This window comes from Zasmidium cellare (assembly GCF_010093935.1).
Source record: "Zasmidium cellare ATCC 36951 unplaced genomic scaffold M409scaffold_2, whole genome shotgun sequence".
Taxonomy (NCBI): Eukaryota; Fungi; Ascomycota; class Dothideomycetes; order Mycosphaerellales; family Mycosphaerellaceae; genus Zasmidium; species Zasmidium cellare.
The window spans coordinates 1,187,809-1,205,599 of NW_022986946.1; the positions used below are offsets into that span (position 1 = coordinate 1,187,809).

At 54.0% G+C, this 17,791-nt stretch overlaps 3 protein-coding genes across 3 annotated transcripts; all 3 read right to left on the minus strand.

The window, feature by feature from the left end:
* Positions 1 to 940: 940 nt before the first annotated feature.
* M409DRAFT_17029 (uncharacterized protein) lies at positions 941 to 1,918 on the minus strand (the record flags this gene model as incomplete). Its single annotated transcript, XM_033803872.1, has 1 exon — positions 941 to 1,918. The coding sequence occupies one exon, from the start codon at positions 1,916 to 1,918 to the stop codon at positions 941 to 943; it is 978 nt and encodes a 325-aa protein (XP_033673970.1).
* Positions 1,919 to 2,093: 175 nt separating this feature from the next.
* M409DRAFT_62694 (uncharacterized protein) lies at positions 2,094 to 4,925 on the minus strand (the record flags this gene model as incomplete). The annotated part of the gene is made up of 1 exon (XM_033815281.1): positions 2,094 to 4,925. The coding sequence occupies one exon, from the start codon at positions 4,923 to 4,925 to the stop codon at positions 2,094 to 2,096; it is 2,832 nt and encodes a 943-aa protein (XP_033673971.1).
* Positions 4,926 to 5,682: 757 nt separating this feature from the next.
* M409DRAFT_62695 (uncharacterized protein) lies at positions 5,683 to 17,705 on the minus strand (the record flags this gene model as incomplete). The annotated part of the gene is made up of 2 exons (XM_033815282.1): positions 5,683 to 5,777; positions 5,840 to 17,705. The coding sequence occupies 2 exons, from the start codon at positions 17,703 to 17,705 to the stop codon at positions 5,683 to 5,685; spliced, it is 11,961 nt and encodes a 3,986-aa protein (XP_033673972.1).
* Positions 17,706 to 17,791: the final 86 nt, after the last annotated feature.

Genomic DNA, 17,791 nt, shown 5'->3' on the forward strand with positions numbered 1-17,791 from the left:
GCGACCTGCAAGCCTCGCGACTCGCGAGTCACAAGTGTGCAAGCAAAGTCAATTCAAGCTCTGCTCTGTTCGACCCGCATCGAGCCGCCCATGGCGCTTGTGCGTATTCGTAGATAGGATTTGCTGGATTGGGCATGTGATCGACGGTAACTTCTTCTTTCGAACCGCGGAAAGCCACACAGGGCTCGTTCCGTCAGGATGGATACTGGGAGTGTCCACTTTGCTGTGTGGTACGGTGCGTCATGGCATGCTGGTATGTGAAGAAGACTGGACAGCAAGTCATCGAGAGATGCTGTCATCATGCTTGACTTGTCATAAGCACTACACAGGAGTGTGAACCATGGCACGAAGACGGAGTTCGTCGCTATATCGATCCAAGGGGTGGGTGGGAAAAGCCCCCTTCCTCATCACCGAGCGAACCGCGGAAGAAACATAGCACCTCGATCTAGAACGATTGCAGTAACAAGTCACGATTCACGTTCACATACCACTAACTACTACCCCACGACACAACAGCAGCAACAACAAGCTCGAGCCCCAACAACAAAACGAGCAGTGCCTGCGGCTGAAACACAAGTCTCTGTTTCTCGGAGAAGCAAGCGACAGAACAGTGCAAAATAAGCGTGACCTTGGCCGTGCTTCGCTGTTGGTTGAAGCCATGGCCTTCTTGGCATCTGGAGATCGTTATACCACTTCCCTTAGTGACCGTTGTGCGTGCGGGCGGGATGGCTTGCACAGCCTTGCGCCATGAACATCGCTGACATTTTTCGAAATTTGTTCCGTAGGTACGGACGGGGTACGGCATGCCGAGGGTAAAAATTAGTAGAAGATGTGCATGGTCTGGACTTTTGGGATTTTGTGAATCTTCATCCTAACTGTTGTCTGCGCATGTTCGATGTAACATTATTATTGCCAGCGCAACAAGAATAGCCATCGTGACTTAGCCAGCAACAGTATCAATCGAGCCCTTGCCAGGACTCGAAGGCGGCACTTCCCCCTTCTGCGCCTTCAACTTCTCCTCAAACTTGGCAAACTCCTGCATCGCAACCTCTTCTTCCTGATCCATCACCTGCTGCACGCCCTTGACCTCCTCGATATAATGCATCAACATGCTCTCAATCCCGTTCTTCAACGTGACGGTGCTGCTGTCGCACGTCCTGCACGCCCCGCGCAGTTTGAGCAGGACCTGTCCGTCGTGGAAACCTCTGAATTCGATGTCTCCGCCATCTTCTTGGATCGCGGGCCGGATTCGAGTCTCGAGGAGCTCTTGGATCATGCCTACAATTTCTTCGTCTTCAGGGTCGTAGGTAGCCTGCGCTTCGCCGGCTGCGCTGCCTTGTCCATCCTCACCCGTCTTATTCTCCACAATGTTGACGATCGGTTGTCCGCTCGTCACCGCTTCTGTGATCAAACTAAAAACCTCAGGCTTGACATGCGCCCAAGGCGTCGAGCTGTCCTTTGTCACTGTGATATAATTCTTGCCGTAGAACACACTCGACACGCCATCTACATTCATCAAGTTCGCGGCCAGCGGTGAGGGATGGGGCGGCGCGAGTGTCGACCGAGGCGACATGTATTCCAAGAAGGAAGAAGGGAAGTTCTCGGGGAGCACATCGTGGTTCGGGATGAATTTGAGCGCATCGGCATTGGGCGTGTCTTCGGTTTGGATGAAGATTGTTCGCTTCGCTTGTGTTGAGGGCGTTGTTTGCCTCGCTAAAGGTTGTGCATATGGTTGTAACGTCGGCCTCTGTCTCTTGCTTGTTGACGATAAGGGTGTCGCTCGTGACGCATCACTGAAATATCTCGTTGAGGTGTTCGGAGCTGTGGCAAGACGAGCGCATCGGGTCGCGGTCGTCGAGTTCGCAGTCGGTCGAGTCAGCGCCTTTGCGAGGCATCGCACTGCAGGTTTGGCGGACATTTTGGGTTTGAGGGTATGGTTGTAGGTGATTTGGGAAACAAATGTTATTCGAGTCGCCTTCAAAGCTCGAATCCTACGTCACAGCGCTGAGTAATGGGAAATAGATTGCACGTGATCTTGGGCAGCACAATCAAACAATCAACTGATCTGATCTGATTATCGTTACAGATCTACTCTATCTGTCGCTGTACGCACTCGACTGGGCAAATACTGCAAAATCTAGTCTTCCACTAGTAGTCTCAGGGACCTTGCTGCCCGCAGACACGCCTAACGGATCACCCTCGTCCATCTCCAGCTGAGAGGCAGGGGGCTTGCTGCTTGAACTGGAGCTCGCCGGCTCTGCTGCTTTTACATAGCCCTCGACTGTGTCAGGATTCGTCTCCCGCGATTCCAGTGTCGGGCGTGCTGGAGCGTTGCTGTTCTCAGCAGGCTGTTGGGCTTCATTTGAAGAGCCGTTTTGAAGAGAGTTGAAAGTCGATGGGAGCGAACTTCCAACAGTGCCAATGTTAGGAAAGCTCTTTGCTTCCTTGACAGCACCAGCACTCGGACCTTCACCCTCGATCTGCTTCCCACCATCTTCGAGCGACATCGTCGAAGGCTGCATCGACAGGCTGGGGACCTTCTGCTCTGCAGGTTGTGTATCTGGCGGCGCAAGTGCTCGAGGCGTGTTCATATCCTCATCTTTACGCCCGAACAGTCCACTCCACCAACGCACCTCGATCTCTCGGAGTGATCCCTGCCGCTTGGGGAACAGCAACGGGTCGTCAACCTTTGCCACGAACTCAGGGTTAGTAAACTCCTGCCGTCGAGACAAGAAGTGTGGCCAGACGGAAGGAAACTTGCTCTCATGCTCTGAGCGGTCTTTCTCATTGTTGAACAAGAACTCGCCGTACTGGCCAGAGTGGGCTTGGTAGAAAAGTCGCCGCAAGAATCGCTCGTTGAACTCGAAAGCATCCGGGAACTGGTATTGCAATTGGTAAACAGCATCCAAGAACTGGTGGAAGATGGGTCCCATCTCATTGGTATTCGTCTTATGTTCTCGATCCTTCTTCGTGCTCGATGTAGGCGGCGAGTGCATCATTGAGTTAGGAGGTGGCGAAGAGGGGCGAGAATCGTCGTCCTCGCCGCTATCTTTGCTCTCATTCTGTGGACGGAAAAGCCCGCCACGACTCTTCTCAAACCAGTTCTTCGCTCCAGAGAGGGCCTTCGAACCAAGTGCGTTCAAGCCTGTGGACTCATTGTTTCCATTCGCCTTTGTTCGTGAAGGCAGGACTCGCTCATTCTCGATCTCGAACCACTCTTCGCTTCCCTGGATGCCATGTCGATGATTGAACTTGTGTCCGAACGCGAGGAAGTCTTTCTGTATCAGCGTGATGAATCCGTTCAACGAACGATAGTGTGGATCAAGCATGACTTGCGCGAGTGCTGCGACTTGCGCAGTACGGTCCCATCCATCTGAACAGTGCACCAATGCATGGCTGCCACCTAAGCCAACTATTCTCGCCACCATCTCTGCACCGTCGAGCATTCCAGCTATGTGAGTGAGCCAGCCAGAATTCCGCAGTAGCTCCTCGTTCGGCTTCATGTCCAAGTAATCCGAGTTGGCGAAGCTCTGTACAACCTTTGCGAGCGACTTCTTCATGACATGGATGTTCTGGATGTCCATGAACGTCCGTTCGACAGTTGTACCAGCTGGTCCAGAGTAATTCGATAGATCCTCATAGCCACCACCAGAGCCTTTGTTCACTAGCGCATTGATCTTGGGTCTAGCATCGAAGATCATGTTGCGTCTCGTGCTGCCATAGACCCTCTTTCGAGGTATCACTTCTTCGTCGTTAAAGTCATCGTCAAGATCGGTCTCGCTCTGACTAGTGGGAAGTCCTGGTATGTCAGTACCGTCAGAGGGAACCTGAGCCGGAGAGTCCGTAGGTGACTGCTGAGGCGGTGTATGACTTGAGAAGATTGCAGATATCAATCGTTCATCCTGAGGGTTCCGCTTGTTCGATATTCCAACCATTGGCTGTGATGATCTGGTGATACTTCCACCATTCGAGTGAAGGTATGTGAGCGCAGGTATCCTCCCCTTTGAGCGGAACACCCCTCCATACTTGAGCATGTTATCGCTAACAGCTCGCGGGACACACAACACGCTTGGGTAAGTAGGTGAGTATTCGTAGTTCTTGTTGATGTCAGAGATCCGCCACGCACTGCCAGGCCCTTCAGCAGCCTTCCCACCAACACCCATCCTCGCAAACTCGCGGCGAGCATCGTAACAAGGCTCCTCCACAGCCAGCTCCTCAGGAGGTGCTTTGAAGTGGAAGGCAAGCATATCTTGCACATTCTCGAAGACACATCTGCTTCTCAAGCAGTAAAAGACCTCCCTCGCCGTCTCGTCCGAAGAATTCTTATCCGAAGGTGAAGGATGGAAATGGAAAGCCATCATCTGGAAATCCCGTCGCTGGATACGGATAGCGGGCGCTCTCACACTCTCGCTCGCCACAGGTAGTGCAGTAACACTGCCAGCAGGCGAAGCAGATCGCTGAGGCGAAGAATACGGCGCAAGATGCTGAGAGTCCGTCGACGGCCGGCCATTGTACGAGCTCGTCCCATAAACCGGCGGAAACGCACCGTCCTCGAAACTCCCATCAAGACTCTCTGCATTGTGATTCTCGTACGCGCGTGATGCCGCCGAATGACTGGGCCTCAGCACACAATGATTGATCATAGGATAAGGCACCCAAATCTCCTTCGGCCTCGCCTTCGAGGGCGTCGCCTGCTGTGACGTCGAATCGCTCGACTCTCGAGAACCTCGTGCACCATCAAGTGAGGCACTATTCCTGAGCTGGTCCACCTTGGATGAAGTGCTCGTAAGTACTCCTGAGTCCGGCACATAGCTGAAGACCAAGTGGTGCCTGGCCAGGTAGAGGGTTCCAACCTCCTTCTTGCCTCGACTGTGGAGGCTGACATTGCGGATCTTGAGATCCTTTGAGGGCTTGGGGGTTTCCATGGTCTCGTGTATACTGTCGTCTTGGGCCAGGAGTCCAGGATGATCCCCTTGCTTTTCGAGATTGTCGCGTGGCAATCGCAGGCTTTCCTATGAAATCGCGGTTGACACAAAGCGGTGGTGGGCGGAAGGCGGCGGAGCAGAAGACAGCATGTCGATTCGTCGTTACTGTCTCGTCGTTGCAATTCGTTTTGCTGTTTGTTGGTTGCTTTAATGTAGCTGCGATAAAGTTGTAGATGTCACGTCGTCAGCAGCAAACGATGCCAGGACTTATGGCCGCTGCAAAAACCTGTGGACATCTTGGCCACTGTCACATGCTTCTGTGCGGCGTTTTGACCAATAGCGCATGCTTCCAATCATCACAAAGGATCAAAGATTATCTACCAAGAAAACCCGAGAAAAGACACACGATCTTGAACCTCAAACAGCTTCAACATCTAAGCTACCTACACATTCCACCGAAGAGGAAGAAAGAATCTGTATCTACGAGAGCGGCCGTATTGATACAAGAATCCACAAACCCTCACCCGCAGCATGAAATGATGATAAGGACCTGCACTTCCATCATCATCCATGCCGACGAGATAGGTCAATAGTCATCGCTCCATAAAGACACACATCCACACGAACCCCAAATGCTCTCATCTCGCGGCTGTCCGTAACCGCTGCATTCTTCGAAAACGACGCCGCCCAATATGCATACTACCAATGCCGCAAACGCCATGCTTCGCTTCGAATCGCAAATATGCTGGTGGTGAACTTAGGCAAAGCCAAAGTACTCGCTTCCCGCGGTGATGGCGGTGTAGAGCTGTTGTCGGAGGTGCTCGTAACTCTCGTACTCTGGAAGATCGAGTTCTGTGAAGACGGTCAGTATTGTGTGCTAGAAGTAATTGTGATGGCAGGGTGTCGTGACTTACGATTGAAACAAGTGTGACTGGACGGCAACTTCTCCTTGTTGCTGTAGTCACGATGAATGTTGAACTTGGCGAAGCCATTCATGCCCTCCAACTCCTTGAAGCCGTTGAGAGGGACCTTGCTCGTGCCGGTGACGAACTGCAGCAGCTTGGCCTTGTCTTCCTTGTCGAAGCTGCGGACGGCACGCCAGAACCACTGGATCTGGGGAGAAGTAGCCTGGTAGTTGTGATATTCAGTGTTGTTCTTCCAGTCATCGACATCGATGTCTGGCAGGCCAGAGATGAGAAGTTCGAGCTCCTGCTCGTTGAAGATGGAGACCAGCTCGGCTGGAATGATCTCATGGAAGCCCTCCAGGAAGTTGTCGAGCTGCTGCTGGACAGACTTGATGAGACGATATTCAACGACAAGGCGCACATATTCGTGCTTGTTGTCTTCGGTGACCGCAATGTTGCGGCCGTTGGGAATCAGGTCCACAGTCTCGACAACGCCAAAGCGGTCAACATCCTCAGAAAAGGTCTCAAAGGTGACGTCGGTAATGTCGTTCTCCAGAATCCAGACGAGCGACTTGTAGAAGTCGAGATCGAGACTCTCCATGTCCTTGAGCGATACAGACTTCCCGAGGATTCGTCTGTAAACCGCTCTGCTGAAATGGCAGTCAAGGACGCGGTTCTCGTACAGAGCCTTGCCAATGATGCGTCCGATGAACTTGAAAAAGAGCAGATGCTCGCCATTGATCTCGCTCAGCTTGTTCGGGTGGAATGTCGTGCGATCCGATGCCACTGGCACAAAGAGGCAGTAGTCAGGGTTGAACATTTGACGCGACATGGCAGCGAACCACTCGCGCGAAACACCACCAGCGTCAATACCCTCTTCACCTATGAAGCGAATGTTGAGCTTCCCGTACTTGATCTCGGGGCCAGTCTTGTAGTACAGCGACTTGAACGAATCGAGGAAGACTTGGTCGCGGCGGACGCTGAGCTGAAGAGCTGGCTGGGACATTCGCACTTCAGAGCGACGGTCGTGGAGCTTCCGGCTGAAGTAGTTGCGCTTGTTGTCAAACTCCAAGACCTTCGAATTCTTAGCCAGAACGGAGAGATTGCCATTCATGAGCTTGGCATTGTTGCGGATCAACTCGTTCAAGATCTTGCGATGCTCTTCAGTGAAGTTGAAGAAGAGACCCTCCATGCGTGCTTCTGGCGGAGGTGTGCTGACTGCAGTGTCTGCTGGAGAGACCACAGTGCCAGCGCTAGGCGCCTCCTTCAAGGCGCTGTTGCGGCAGACGACCATCAAAGACTCGATCAAAGGCAATAGAATGGTAGCAACATTGACCATGTTGCCGCGTTGGCGAATTGCGGTCAAGCATGCACTGAGGTTGCTCCAGAGCTTGTCAAATGTGGAGCTCTCGTACAGAGTAGCCAGGATATCTTCCTTCAACTTCTGGTCGACGTCTGAGCTTGACGATGTTGCTGTCTGAACAGTCGGGATGCGCTTCGGGTCGAAGAGGTGATCAAGGGCGACAAGAGCGCGGAGCAACTTCTTCTGCTTGGATCCAGCAGATGAAAAGCTCGCAAGAGCCATGCCTTGCAAGTCGGTACCCGTCTGGGCTGTATTGATCTGCTTGGCAAGCTCCTGAAGATCGGTCAGAAGGTCCTGGCCGAGTTGTTGTGCTTGACGGATGAGCTCCTTGCCAAAGACTTCCTTTGCACCAGGAATAGCAGACAGGTGTTTGATGATGTCGAGGCTGTCGCTGAACGTCCTGCTGGGGCACTCGCGGGCTGCGAGGATGTTAACGACCAGCCGAATGTTCTCAACTGGGACGTCTGGTGGCTTGAGGTCCTTCTGCTTCTTCTTGTTGTCGTCTTTGCTGTCGCCAGCGGAACCATCTGCGGCAGCGGTCGATGCTTCGGCGCCTTCAGCATCTGGCGACTCGACCTCGGCTGCCTCTTGCATGGGAACGTCTGATGCACTAGTGGTTGGACGATCTTCCACCTCTGCGTTTGCACTGGCTTCGGCTTCTGCTGCAGCAGCTTCTTCCTCTTGTGCCTCCTTAGCCTTACGGAGCAAGCTTGTGAGTGGTCGAGTGATTTGGCTGAGCAAAGAAGCCAAAGTCTCCATCACCGAGATGTTCTCAATAATGAGCTTGCGGTCTAATAGAGCAAGCAGAGCGTTGATGGGGAACTTAGCGGCTTTGCTCTCCTTGCCCTTGCCCTTCTTCATGGCCTTCGATTTCTGGCTGGTAGACGTCTCATGTTCGTTGAGGAAGAAGTAAGACACTCGCTGGTTGTTGTTGGCAAGAGCATTGAGTGTTCCGAGACACTGCTGAACGATATTCAGAGGCGAAAGCTCGGTGCTTGGGGATACACTTGGTTGGCCGGTCAGACTACGCTTCAGAGGCGTCGGCGTCTTCGGTCCGGCAGGCTGCTTGGCTCTGAGGGACAGCTGTGCAAAGCTTCTCTCGACAGCGTTGACATCGGCAGTGCCGTCTTGCAAGATCGAAAGCAAGATGCTTATAACCTCTGCACGGTTCTGGGTGTTCTTGCAGACATCAGACAAGATGCTGTGCAAGTTTGTCTTCGACTTGTGGTTGAGAGAGACGAACATGAGGCGAAGCAGAGTCGCCACGCCTGCCTTGTCGAGCATTTGGCCCACGGGACGACGCTGTCTGCTGGCCTCACTAGCGGCTTGGTTTGCGCGAGCGACAACAACGTTGCCATTGGGTCCACCACGAGCAGCGTGGGCAGCTAGCCCTCGGGTTGCACCATGAGGTCGGCGATCACCAAGAAGAGCGCGTGCTTCGGCCTGCATTTCCTCTGGGAGTGCAGCTAGCACAGTATCGTCAGCGTCCATGAGAACGGCCTGGCGAAGACCTGGATCGAGCATCGCCATGAAGTCGGCATTGTTCATCTCTTCCGGCTGAGCGGCAGCACCTTCTTGTGCAGCACGTCGCCTGGCCTCGTCCCGCTCTCGTCGGCGTCGCTCCATCTGCTCGGATCGAATGAGCTCTTGTTGAATGTCGCGAGGTAGTGCTTCGAGGAACTCTCGGCTGATCTCGCTGGGGCCTTCGCCAGATTCGGCTTGTTGAGAACGTTGCTCTGCGAATTGGGTCATGATGACTTCTTCACGCATCTCTTCAGGCAAAGCTTCAATGTACTCGCGATCGATGCCAAGGCTAGTGATGTCGAGCTCACGACCGCGGATAGAGATCGTGATACGCTCTGCCGGCGGATCTTGAGCCGTCTGAGTGGACTCCGAGGAAGCTTGGGCCTCCGGTCCTGGTTGCGACTCTTCAACGCCCTCCATGCCAGTGGACTCTTGGGCTTCTGGTTCAGCTTGTGCTACACGCCCGGCTTCTTCACGAGCGCGTGCCTCTGCTTCCTCTCGCTCTCTGGCCTCACGCTCCTCACGCTCCTTTCTCTCTTGCTCCTCACGCTCTGCCTTCTCTGCTTCGGCCTTCTTGCGTTCTTCTTCCGCTGCTTTCTCCTGAGCAATACGGCGCTCTTCTTCTTGCTTCTCATGAGAGCGCTTCGCTTCCATTGCTGCTGGCACAAGTGCACGCAAGACGCTTGCGATGAGACGAGTGGCCTTGTCGTGGTACCGACCAGGGAAAAGCATGCGAGCCTCTTCTTGCCAGCGGTTGGCAGTCTGATTTGGCCTGAATTCGATGGCTTGGACCTCGTCAGTCATTCCCCCTGCACGGTCGAGAAGTCGGCCTCCGGGCAGAATGTTGGGCCAATTTGACGCGATCGTTCTCCTCATGTCATTCTCATAGTCGATCATCGGGCGTGGTATACCATGGCCATGCTGTACTGCAAACATGGGCGGAAGTTGTCCAAGATCATGCAGCGCTCCTCGATCAAGATTGACGTTGATGATGCCAGGACCATTGGAACCGACATGGGCGAGGACGTCTTGCAGAATGTGCTCGCCATGACGAGGCAGGAATGTTCGGCGTCCCGGAAATCGTGCCGGCATTTCGCCGAACTCACGATCTCGAGCAGCGCCGTTGCCGCGTTGGAGAAGTGGATTAATGCCATCCTCATCTCGGGTGTTGGGGGTCGAACGATGAGTGCGGAAGTGTGTCGGCCGCAGATCACCGCCCAACATGCCAAAGACTTCGTTGATGCCTCTGTGATGGTGATGGACGTGGTGATGATGATGGTGAGGTTGTCGTAGGATCGCAGGGGGTTGTGTATCCCAAGCCCATCCACCGTCGTTGTCTTCTTCCTCATCGTCCATCTCAGGCTCGTAGACAATGTCTTCGCCGAATTGGTCTTCCTCATCGTCGTCATCATCTTCAGGCGGCATTTCGTCTTCAAAGAACTCTTCTTCACCGTCGCCAATATCGATGCGCACAATGCCGTCTGCATCGTCGGGGTCAGATGGATCATCGGCACCAATGACGTGCGCAATGTGCTCAAGAGGCCCTCCATGTGGAGAGCCGCCATCATCTGGAGGCGCCTGATCGTCGAAGTCAAGACCATCATCGTCCCAATGGCCGTCGTCATCGTCGTGATCGCCCATGCTAGCATTCTCGTCATCTCCGGTGATTTCGTCCATATGGTCAACGAAATCATCACCCATGTCCGCATCGTCGTCGTCCTCATCATCGTCATCATCGTCGTCGTCCTCATCGTCCTCGTCGTCCATCATCATGTCGACTTCGATCTCAACGTCGCCTGGGACACCCTCGACCTCGCCCATCCCATCGATGTCCTCGTCTTCGTCGCTGACAACTTCATCATGGTCCGGCTCTTCTTCATAGTCCATCTCTTCGTCGTAGCCGTCGTAATCCATCTCATCGTCGTCATCATCTTCAGACTCCGAGTCAGACTCATCATCATCACCTGGGGGATCCAAGAGACCAAGGGATGAATCGCGATACATGTCAGGCGTCTGTTCGCGATCGTCTTCGTCCTCTTCAGACCATGAGGTGGCTGAAGATATTTCATCGTCATCTCCACTAGTCGTAACGCCAGAAGATATGTCCGATGTTTGACTCAACGCGACACCCAAATCGGTGAGCTGCTTGAGTGGCGTCAAGATGTACTTGACAGCCCGCTTGGCGTTGGGGAAGTTGAGGTCCAGCTCAGCAATGGCAGATGTGAGTGCGCCAATGAAGTTCTTCTCGTACATTAGTCTGCCCATGTGCTGGTTTGAAGCATGCTGACCGATTGCGACCACATTTGATCGCTGAAGGTCAGGCTTCTCGTCCAGCATTCGATTGAAGAGATCGCCAAGCGCGAGTAGTCGAGAATAACGCTCGTCGAGTGGATCTGCCGATGTCAAAGCATCTCTGAAAGCTCGCAGAGCATGCTCGAGGACGAACTTGCGGACGAAGGTGAGCTCAGGCTCAAGCTCTGCGAACTCGTTTGCATCAAGTGTGCGAGTATTAGTCGCGAGCCGCTCCGACGTCTTGCTGCACAACGAAACCAGAACAATCGACGCCCAGTTTGCGGTCGCTTGCCGCTTGCGATGGTTGAGGTCATCGCGGTGCTCAAGTGTACCCACTGGCAACAGCACGTTCAGCAGGTAATTGAGGGTGCCTGCTCGTGGCTTCGAGGGCGTCGCTGGCTGCGTCTCTGATTTGCGCGAGAAGTTAATGAACTCAATCTTCGTCTTGTTGTAGCAAGCGAGGAGCTCAGCCAAGCACTGAAGAATGAAGCACCGGTAAATGTAGATGGCATGGTCTTCAGGCTTGAACACCGACTTGACTTTGTTCGCAAGCTCGCGTGCTCTCTGTGCCGTGGGGCGGTCCGCAGTTGGCGCATCTGCCATCTCAACATCAGTCGATGCAGTCGATGTAGTCGAAGTATCATTGTTAGGCTTGTCGGTCGACGTGTCCTTGGGTGGCTGAGGAGGCTTGTCCTCGACGTCTCTGTAGTTGGACAATTCTCTCAGCAAGAATTGAACAACGCCGTCGGTGGTCTCCACCACCGGCATTTTAGGCTCTGCCTTCTGAACCTGCTGTTCCTCGCCTTCAACAGTCGCCTCGGCAGTTTCACCGGCATCGTTGCCGTTGCCGTTGCTTTGATGTTCTGCAGTGGCGGTTGTCGTAGTGTTTCTCTTCAAGTTGAGGTGTTGAGGGCGATGAGGATGACCATCGAATCGCGCAATCTCCAGCATCTCCTGCGTGACTTCTACGAAGATGTCAGGGTTTCGAAGAGCGAGATGATAGAGGTTGCGGGTGTAAGCCGTCGTGTCCATTCCTCGAGCCGAGCGAGAGTTCTCGAACGCAACACGTATTTCAGCTCGCATGGTCTGACGTATGGACTCCTCGTCCTCAACCATATGCCTCAAGATGAGCATGAATGAGCCGCGAAGCTTCTCATCCACGCCACCAGCCAGCTGTCGAATCATCAGAAACAGACGACCCATGGTGTGCTTGTCGCTCAGCTTTCCGGCCAGTGCACGTCTCCGCGAAAGAACAACCAACACGCGCGCAACGGATAGCGCCAGTGTCGAGTTCTTGCCAATCTTGGGCAAAAGGTCGATCAGGGCATCAAACAGCTGCGAGCGCAGCTCTGCTGGCACAACAGGCTCTGGAATCGACGGCTGTGGCATGGGCTTTAGAGGGTTGTCGGCTGGTGGAGCCTCCCAAGCGACGTCGATGGGCTGCTCGTCTTCTGCCAGAACACGCTCGATGATGAGCAGGACCATCTCAATCCATGGAGCATCTTCTGTCTTCTGCTCAGGCTCCAATTGAACCCAGTTGACAAGAGCCTCAAAGTACTCCTTCAAGTCATCGAGAGTTGAGTCGAAGAAGTCGCGGTCTTGGAGAATCAGTGCAACAAGATGAGCATAGGCGTGAATCTTGCGCCCTGACTCTTGGCTCAGCTCCTCAGCTTGGAGGGACATGAGCGAAGACACCAACGTGGTTCCAATGTCCGCACGTGGGTTTGCGCCTTCTCCTGCCTTCGCCACAGCTGCTTGAATCAGGTCCGCAAGCTCGAAGGTGATGCCAGGATACGTGCTAAGGACCTCAAGGCAACGCTCAATGAGATCATCGCGGAGGGCCTTGCGCTTGTCGTCAAGATCATCCAGCGTCACATACGGCTGCTTGGTATCCCGAGTGCCTCGAGGGACTGAAGGATTCACTATATCGATCATGCGTTGATCCACCATTGCGCTTAGATCCTCTGTCTGCAAGTCCGCGGGTAGGCGGCCGAGAGTGCCTGTATCGTCGTCATCGTCTTCCGAGATACCATCATTGTCTGACGACAGAACAAGGCGAGGGGCACCGCCTGCGTCCACAGTGATCTCTTCTGTGTGCAAGCCACCATTTGTATCCTCCATGTCGACAGAGTTCCCGTCTTCACCTGAGGCCCCGGACATCTCCACGTCAGGTCTGCTGTCCGATGTTGACTGAGTGGCAGCGGCCTCTGCATGGCTGGATCTGGCCCCTGGGGCCGATGAGCCGGTAACAGTGAGGTCTGAGTCTCCACGAATGGGAAATCTCGGGACACGATGGTCTTTGGCCCGTAGCTTGCAGTATGCCTCTGCATTTGAGACGTTGTTGTTGCAGCGATAAAGCGCTTCTCGACTGAGCTGGGGATCGTATCCAAGTTCCTTGTGCAACTTTTGAAAGCCATCGAGACTGCGAAGTCCAAACACTGGATTTGAAGCGTAGACGTGACGATTAATGCGTTCGTTGCGACGCAGTGCTCGATCTTCGCCTTCAGCTTTGAGGATCAGACGTAGGATGTCGACAACGAATCTCATGTTGTGATTGCCGATCTTCTCTACTTCTGTTGAATGCCATATCTTGCTGACGGCAGGTAGGACCGCATCTCTGACTTCAACCACGAATTGGCCGGGCTGGAAAAAGTCAGGCTGGGTCTTCTCTCGCTGCAGCATGAACTGCGCCTGGGGCGTCTCGTTGATACACTTGGTCCGCACGACTTGAGCGTAGAACATAAGGATCGCCTGGATGGCGTCTTTGACATGGCTGTCGGCGTTCTCGTGCCCACCCTGCTTCACGAGGAGCTGAATGAAGCGGTCGAGGTACTCGTTCATCTTGGCGAAGCCGCCAGCGACGTAGAATCTAACCATGACCATGACCAGTGCCTCCTTGCTGTTGATTGTCTCTCCAGAATACGAAGCGCGCAGAAGCATGCGACTGAACATTGACAGCATGCCTGCCGCGTACCGCATCTCTAGAGCCTCGTCATCCGACCCGTTCCTACGGAAGTCGAGTTCCCAGATCAGAGCTTTCGCCAAGTGGTCGGCAACAAGCATCGCATGCTGCTTAGTAGAGCTCTCCAGTCGCTTGGATACGATCGCTTGGCCGAGAGAGTGGAAGAAGGATTCAATGCCCATGGGAACTTGGCTGACCAAGTATCGAATCGTTCGAAGATTCTTGCGGCTGAGCAGCTCCTCTCGGCTCTTCGTCTCCTTTGTCTCACCATTCGCACCGTTGCTGTTGCGGCGACTTGCCTCCAAATCTCGCTTGTCTGCATGCTCGACAATTCCGTTGGCATCGATGCGGCGCATCACGAAAGGACGAGGCTCAGTCTCGGCCTTTTCCTCCTCAGACAGCTTACGCATGAGGAGCAGACCTTCCCAGACACATGCGGCATGGAGTTTGCAGAGCTCGTCAATCAGCTCAATGTAGACCTCTGTGAGGTTGAAGTGATGGAAAAGGAGGTGCGTTTGATTGCTGTGGCGCAACGTGTAGCCTGGGGCCGACAAAACCCTACCCAGAATGTGCGTGAGCAAATGCGTATTCACGAGGCCCTTAACCACCGTGGTAGCGTCACGACCGTCCGGGAAAGGTGATTGCGTAGGTTCGGCGAGGTTTGTGTAAGACTCGAATGAGCTGGTTTGGCTCTTGCTGGAGATGAGGTCCTTTACACCAAGACTCGCATGCTGTGTGCGTCGAATGATGCTTGGAAGAACCAGATGTCCTCGGACCTCGCACATGACTTTGAATACTGCCGTGACTTTGTTGAACAGTGGGAATGCCACCAGATCATAAGGTACACTTGGTGACGTGGCAAGATCCAGCAGAATCTCTGCACCTGATTCTTCGCAGAATAGCGCGCACATGCTGTTGTTTTGGAAGAAACCTTCCAAGAACTTGAACAAGGCGCTGATGAATGGGACGGAAGGTGCATGGTCCCACGGATCCTCGTCGCTTGAATCCTCCAGTGGCTCAGACCCCTTCGTTGGTAGAAAATCTGCTGTTCCAATCCGTGCTTGCTCGTAATCCGAAGTAGTAGGCCCCTTGAGCGCAGCCAGACCTCCAGCAATGGCAAGCTTTCCATCCTGATTCACCCAGAGCTTTGCACCAGATTGCTGCTTCTCTGCCAGAATGTCACACAGATCGCGCAGACGTCTCAGCATGTTGAGCACAGCGGCCATGATCTGAGCCTTTAATCGCGGGTGATGTCGGGCAAGCTCATCAAAGGAGCTGCCCACCGAAGCCGCTGTCTGGCCTTCGTCTTCCATTGCACGGACATGCGTGGGAGACAAGAAAATGTCGAAGTACTTGTTCAAGGCGCCAGACACCTGGAAAAGCTGCATTCCATTCTCGTTAAGGCAGATGGCGCCAAAAGCTGCTGGGATCTCATTCATGACCTCACCGACAGGAAGGATCCCGCGCACGGTGGGATATGAAGGCTCGCCGTCTGCAGTGAGCTCGAGCTTGTGTGGTTCTTGTGTAGGCACAAAGTCGTCCAGAGAGGGCAGCTCGTCTGGCACCTTCTGCTCGGTAATCGACTCCAAGAATGCCTTGCTAAGGCCAGCTTCACCGATGACTTGATAGCTTGTCGGCTCGTGATGGATGAACTGCGTCACAATAGTGACAGCGCCTCCCCAGACATTCGAGCCAAAGACTCTTGCATTCTCGATGACCTTGCGTAGTGAGCCTAGGATCTGCGGTGTGTCGATCAGGTTCCGCAAAAGTCGATCGTGGCTACCGGCATTGTGTTCGAACATATGCCCAGTGTTCTTGAACAGCTGACGAAGCGTGGATTGCTGATAGAATGGGATATCGTAGTCAACTACCTTTGACTTGTACTCAAACGGTAGCCCATTGCCGTTGCGAGCGTTGTCCAATGCAGCATCCACCTCATATGCTGTGAGATCGGCGATGATATCGAGACCCTTCACGCTGGCCAGTGTCTGGAACGCGGTTGTCACTCCATGGATAAAAGTGTCGAAAAACTGCAACACCCGCTCGTGGAACTTCTCGGCTCGAGCGGTGCGAAGACTGAGTGCTTCCACCAAGATGCCCATGATGCCAGCAGACACCATCTTCTCGCCGTATCTGGCCTGAGCGTTGGACGACAAAAGACTGTTGATGAGATCGAAGGTTGACTCGCGCCACTCCGCCTCCTGAAGCTCAGCATGCTTGTCGGCATGCTCTTCTACGTTCAGGGTGCTAATGACCTTGCGCAGCTCATAATACAGTACTCCATGGTTAAGAGAGATAGCAAGAGCTTCGGCCACTTCAGCGGCTTTGTGTCGACTCTTGCATAGCGCATCTAGTGTCATGATCGCGGTAGTCTCGGTCGATAATGTCAGAGCGGTTTGGCCATTCGTCGCCGGTTGGAGGAGATCGCAGAGCTGGTGGGCCAGATGAAACCGACGAGGCTCTTCTTGATCAGGAATGCCCACTCTCTCTTGGAATTTCGATTCTGTGAGGGCAAATGCGAGGTTTGCAATTGCGAACAGGCGGATCTCCAGGATCTCTTGGTTGCTCACCTCCTGCGAGGCGAACGCCTTGGCAATACGAATGCGATTCAGAAGCTCGTATCGCATCTCTGATGCCATGTTGGGGACTGCCTCCTTCACAAGTTGCCAGGCTGGTGTCTCTGCAACTTTGCTGGCTGGGATGTGGAACAACTTGGGCGCATTGGACGAGCTATCGGACTCGCGTGACTTGGATGGAGTACTCGACACATCGTTCGCGCTCACGCTTCTGTCACCAGGCGAAGGCCGATCTCGCGAAGGTCCGAGGTTTGAAGTTCTCCTGCTGGGTGTTGGGGTAGACGGTGATGCCTCGCTTGGGAGTTGAGCCGGCCCTTGACCTGGAGCTTGTTGGGATGTGGCTGCCGGCTGCTCGTAATAACTCATTGCAACACTCGACATCTCACTTCTCACTGCAGGCGATATGTGCTCCTTCGCAATTACGACCAGGTCTGATGGGTTGAAAGTTGCTGTTTGAACAGCTTTATCCTTACCCTTGCCTGGGGTCTGGCCCAAGGGTGCACCTGAGTTGTAGGGCCTGGGGAATGGCTGCGCGATCTTGTGCAGATTGTCCAGGTTGATGTTGTAGTGGTTGGATAGAAGGATGGCCTGAGCACTTGGGTGATGGTTCTTGTATCGCGCGACTTGATACCGCTGGGCAAGCCGTAGGCTCAGCTTGAGACATTGCCGCAGCAAGCTCAGGGATGTGGTGTGGAGCAAGTCGTTGATATGCGTGCTACTGGCGTACAGGCTACGATTCCCGCAATGCTCGAGCAGTATCCGAGTGAAATGCAGTGTCGACTGTACCAGTTCCCTATCGCCTTCTGTGGAATAGCCCTGACCATCAAGCTCCTCACTCGTTGATCCAGTCGATGGGTATGGCATGCCCTCTTCGGCGTCACCCTTTTGCAGCAGTCGCCGCTCGAACGGCTGCATCTGAGGTCCTTCATTCAGAGCATAGTCCTTGATGAAGAGCTCGAGTATGTGGTCGAACCGGTCCAATAGTGGGATCCAGTGGTAGAGATCGCCACGCGGCAGCGGCCAGTATTGCGGAAAACTATCCAGCAGTGCAGGTAGCTGGCATAGCGGTACCTCCGTCGCTTGCTTGACGAAGTCCTTTACGAACGGCGACAGCGTGGCCATATGCCGCTCCGTGGCAGCCTTCTTGATCCTCCCCATCGCGCCAGGCGCCGCGAGCAGCGCGGTGCTCGTCTGCCAATCTCTGCTATCCGGCTACCAAGCCTTGTAACAGTCTCTTACTTTCT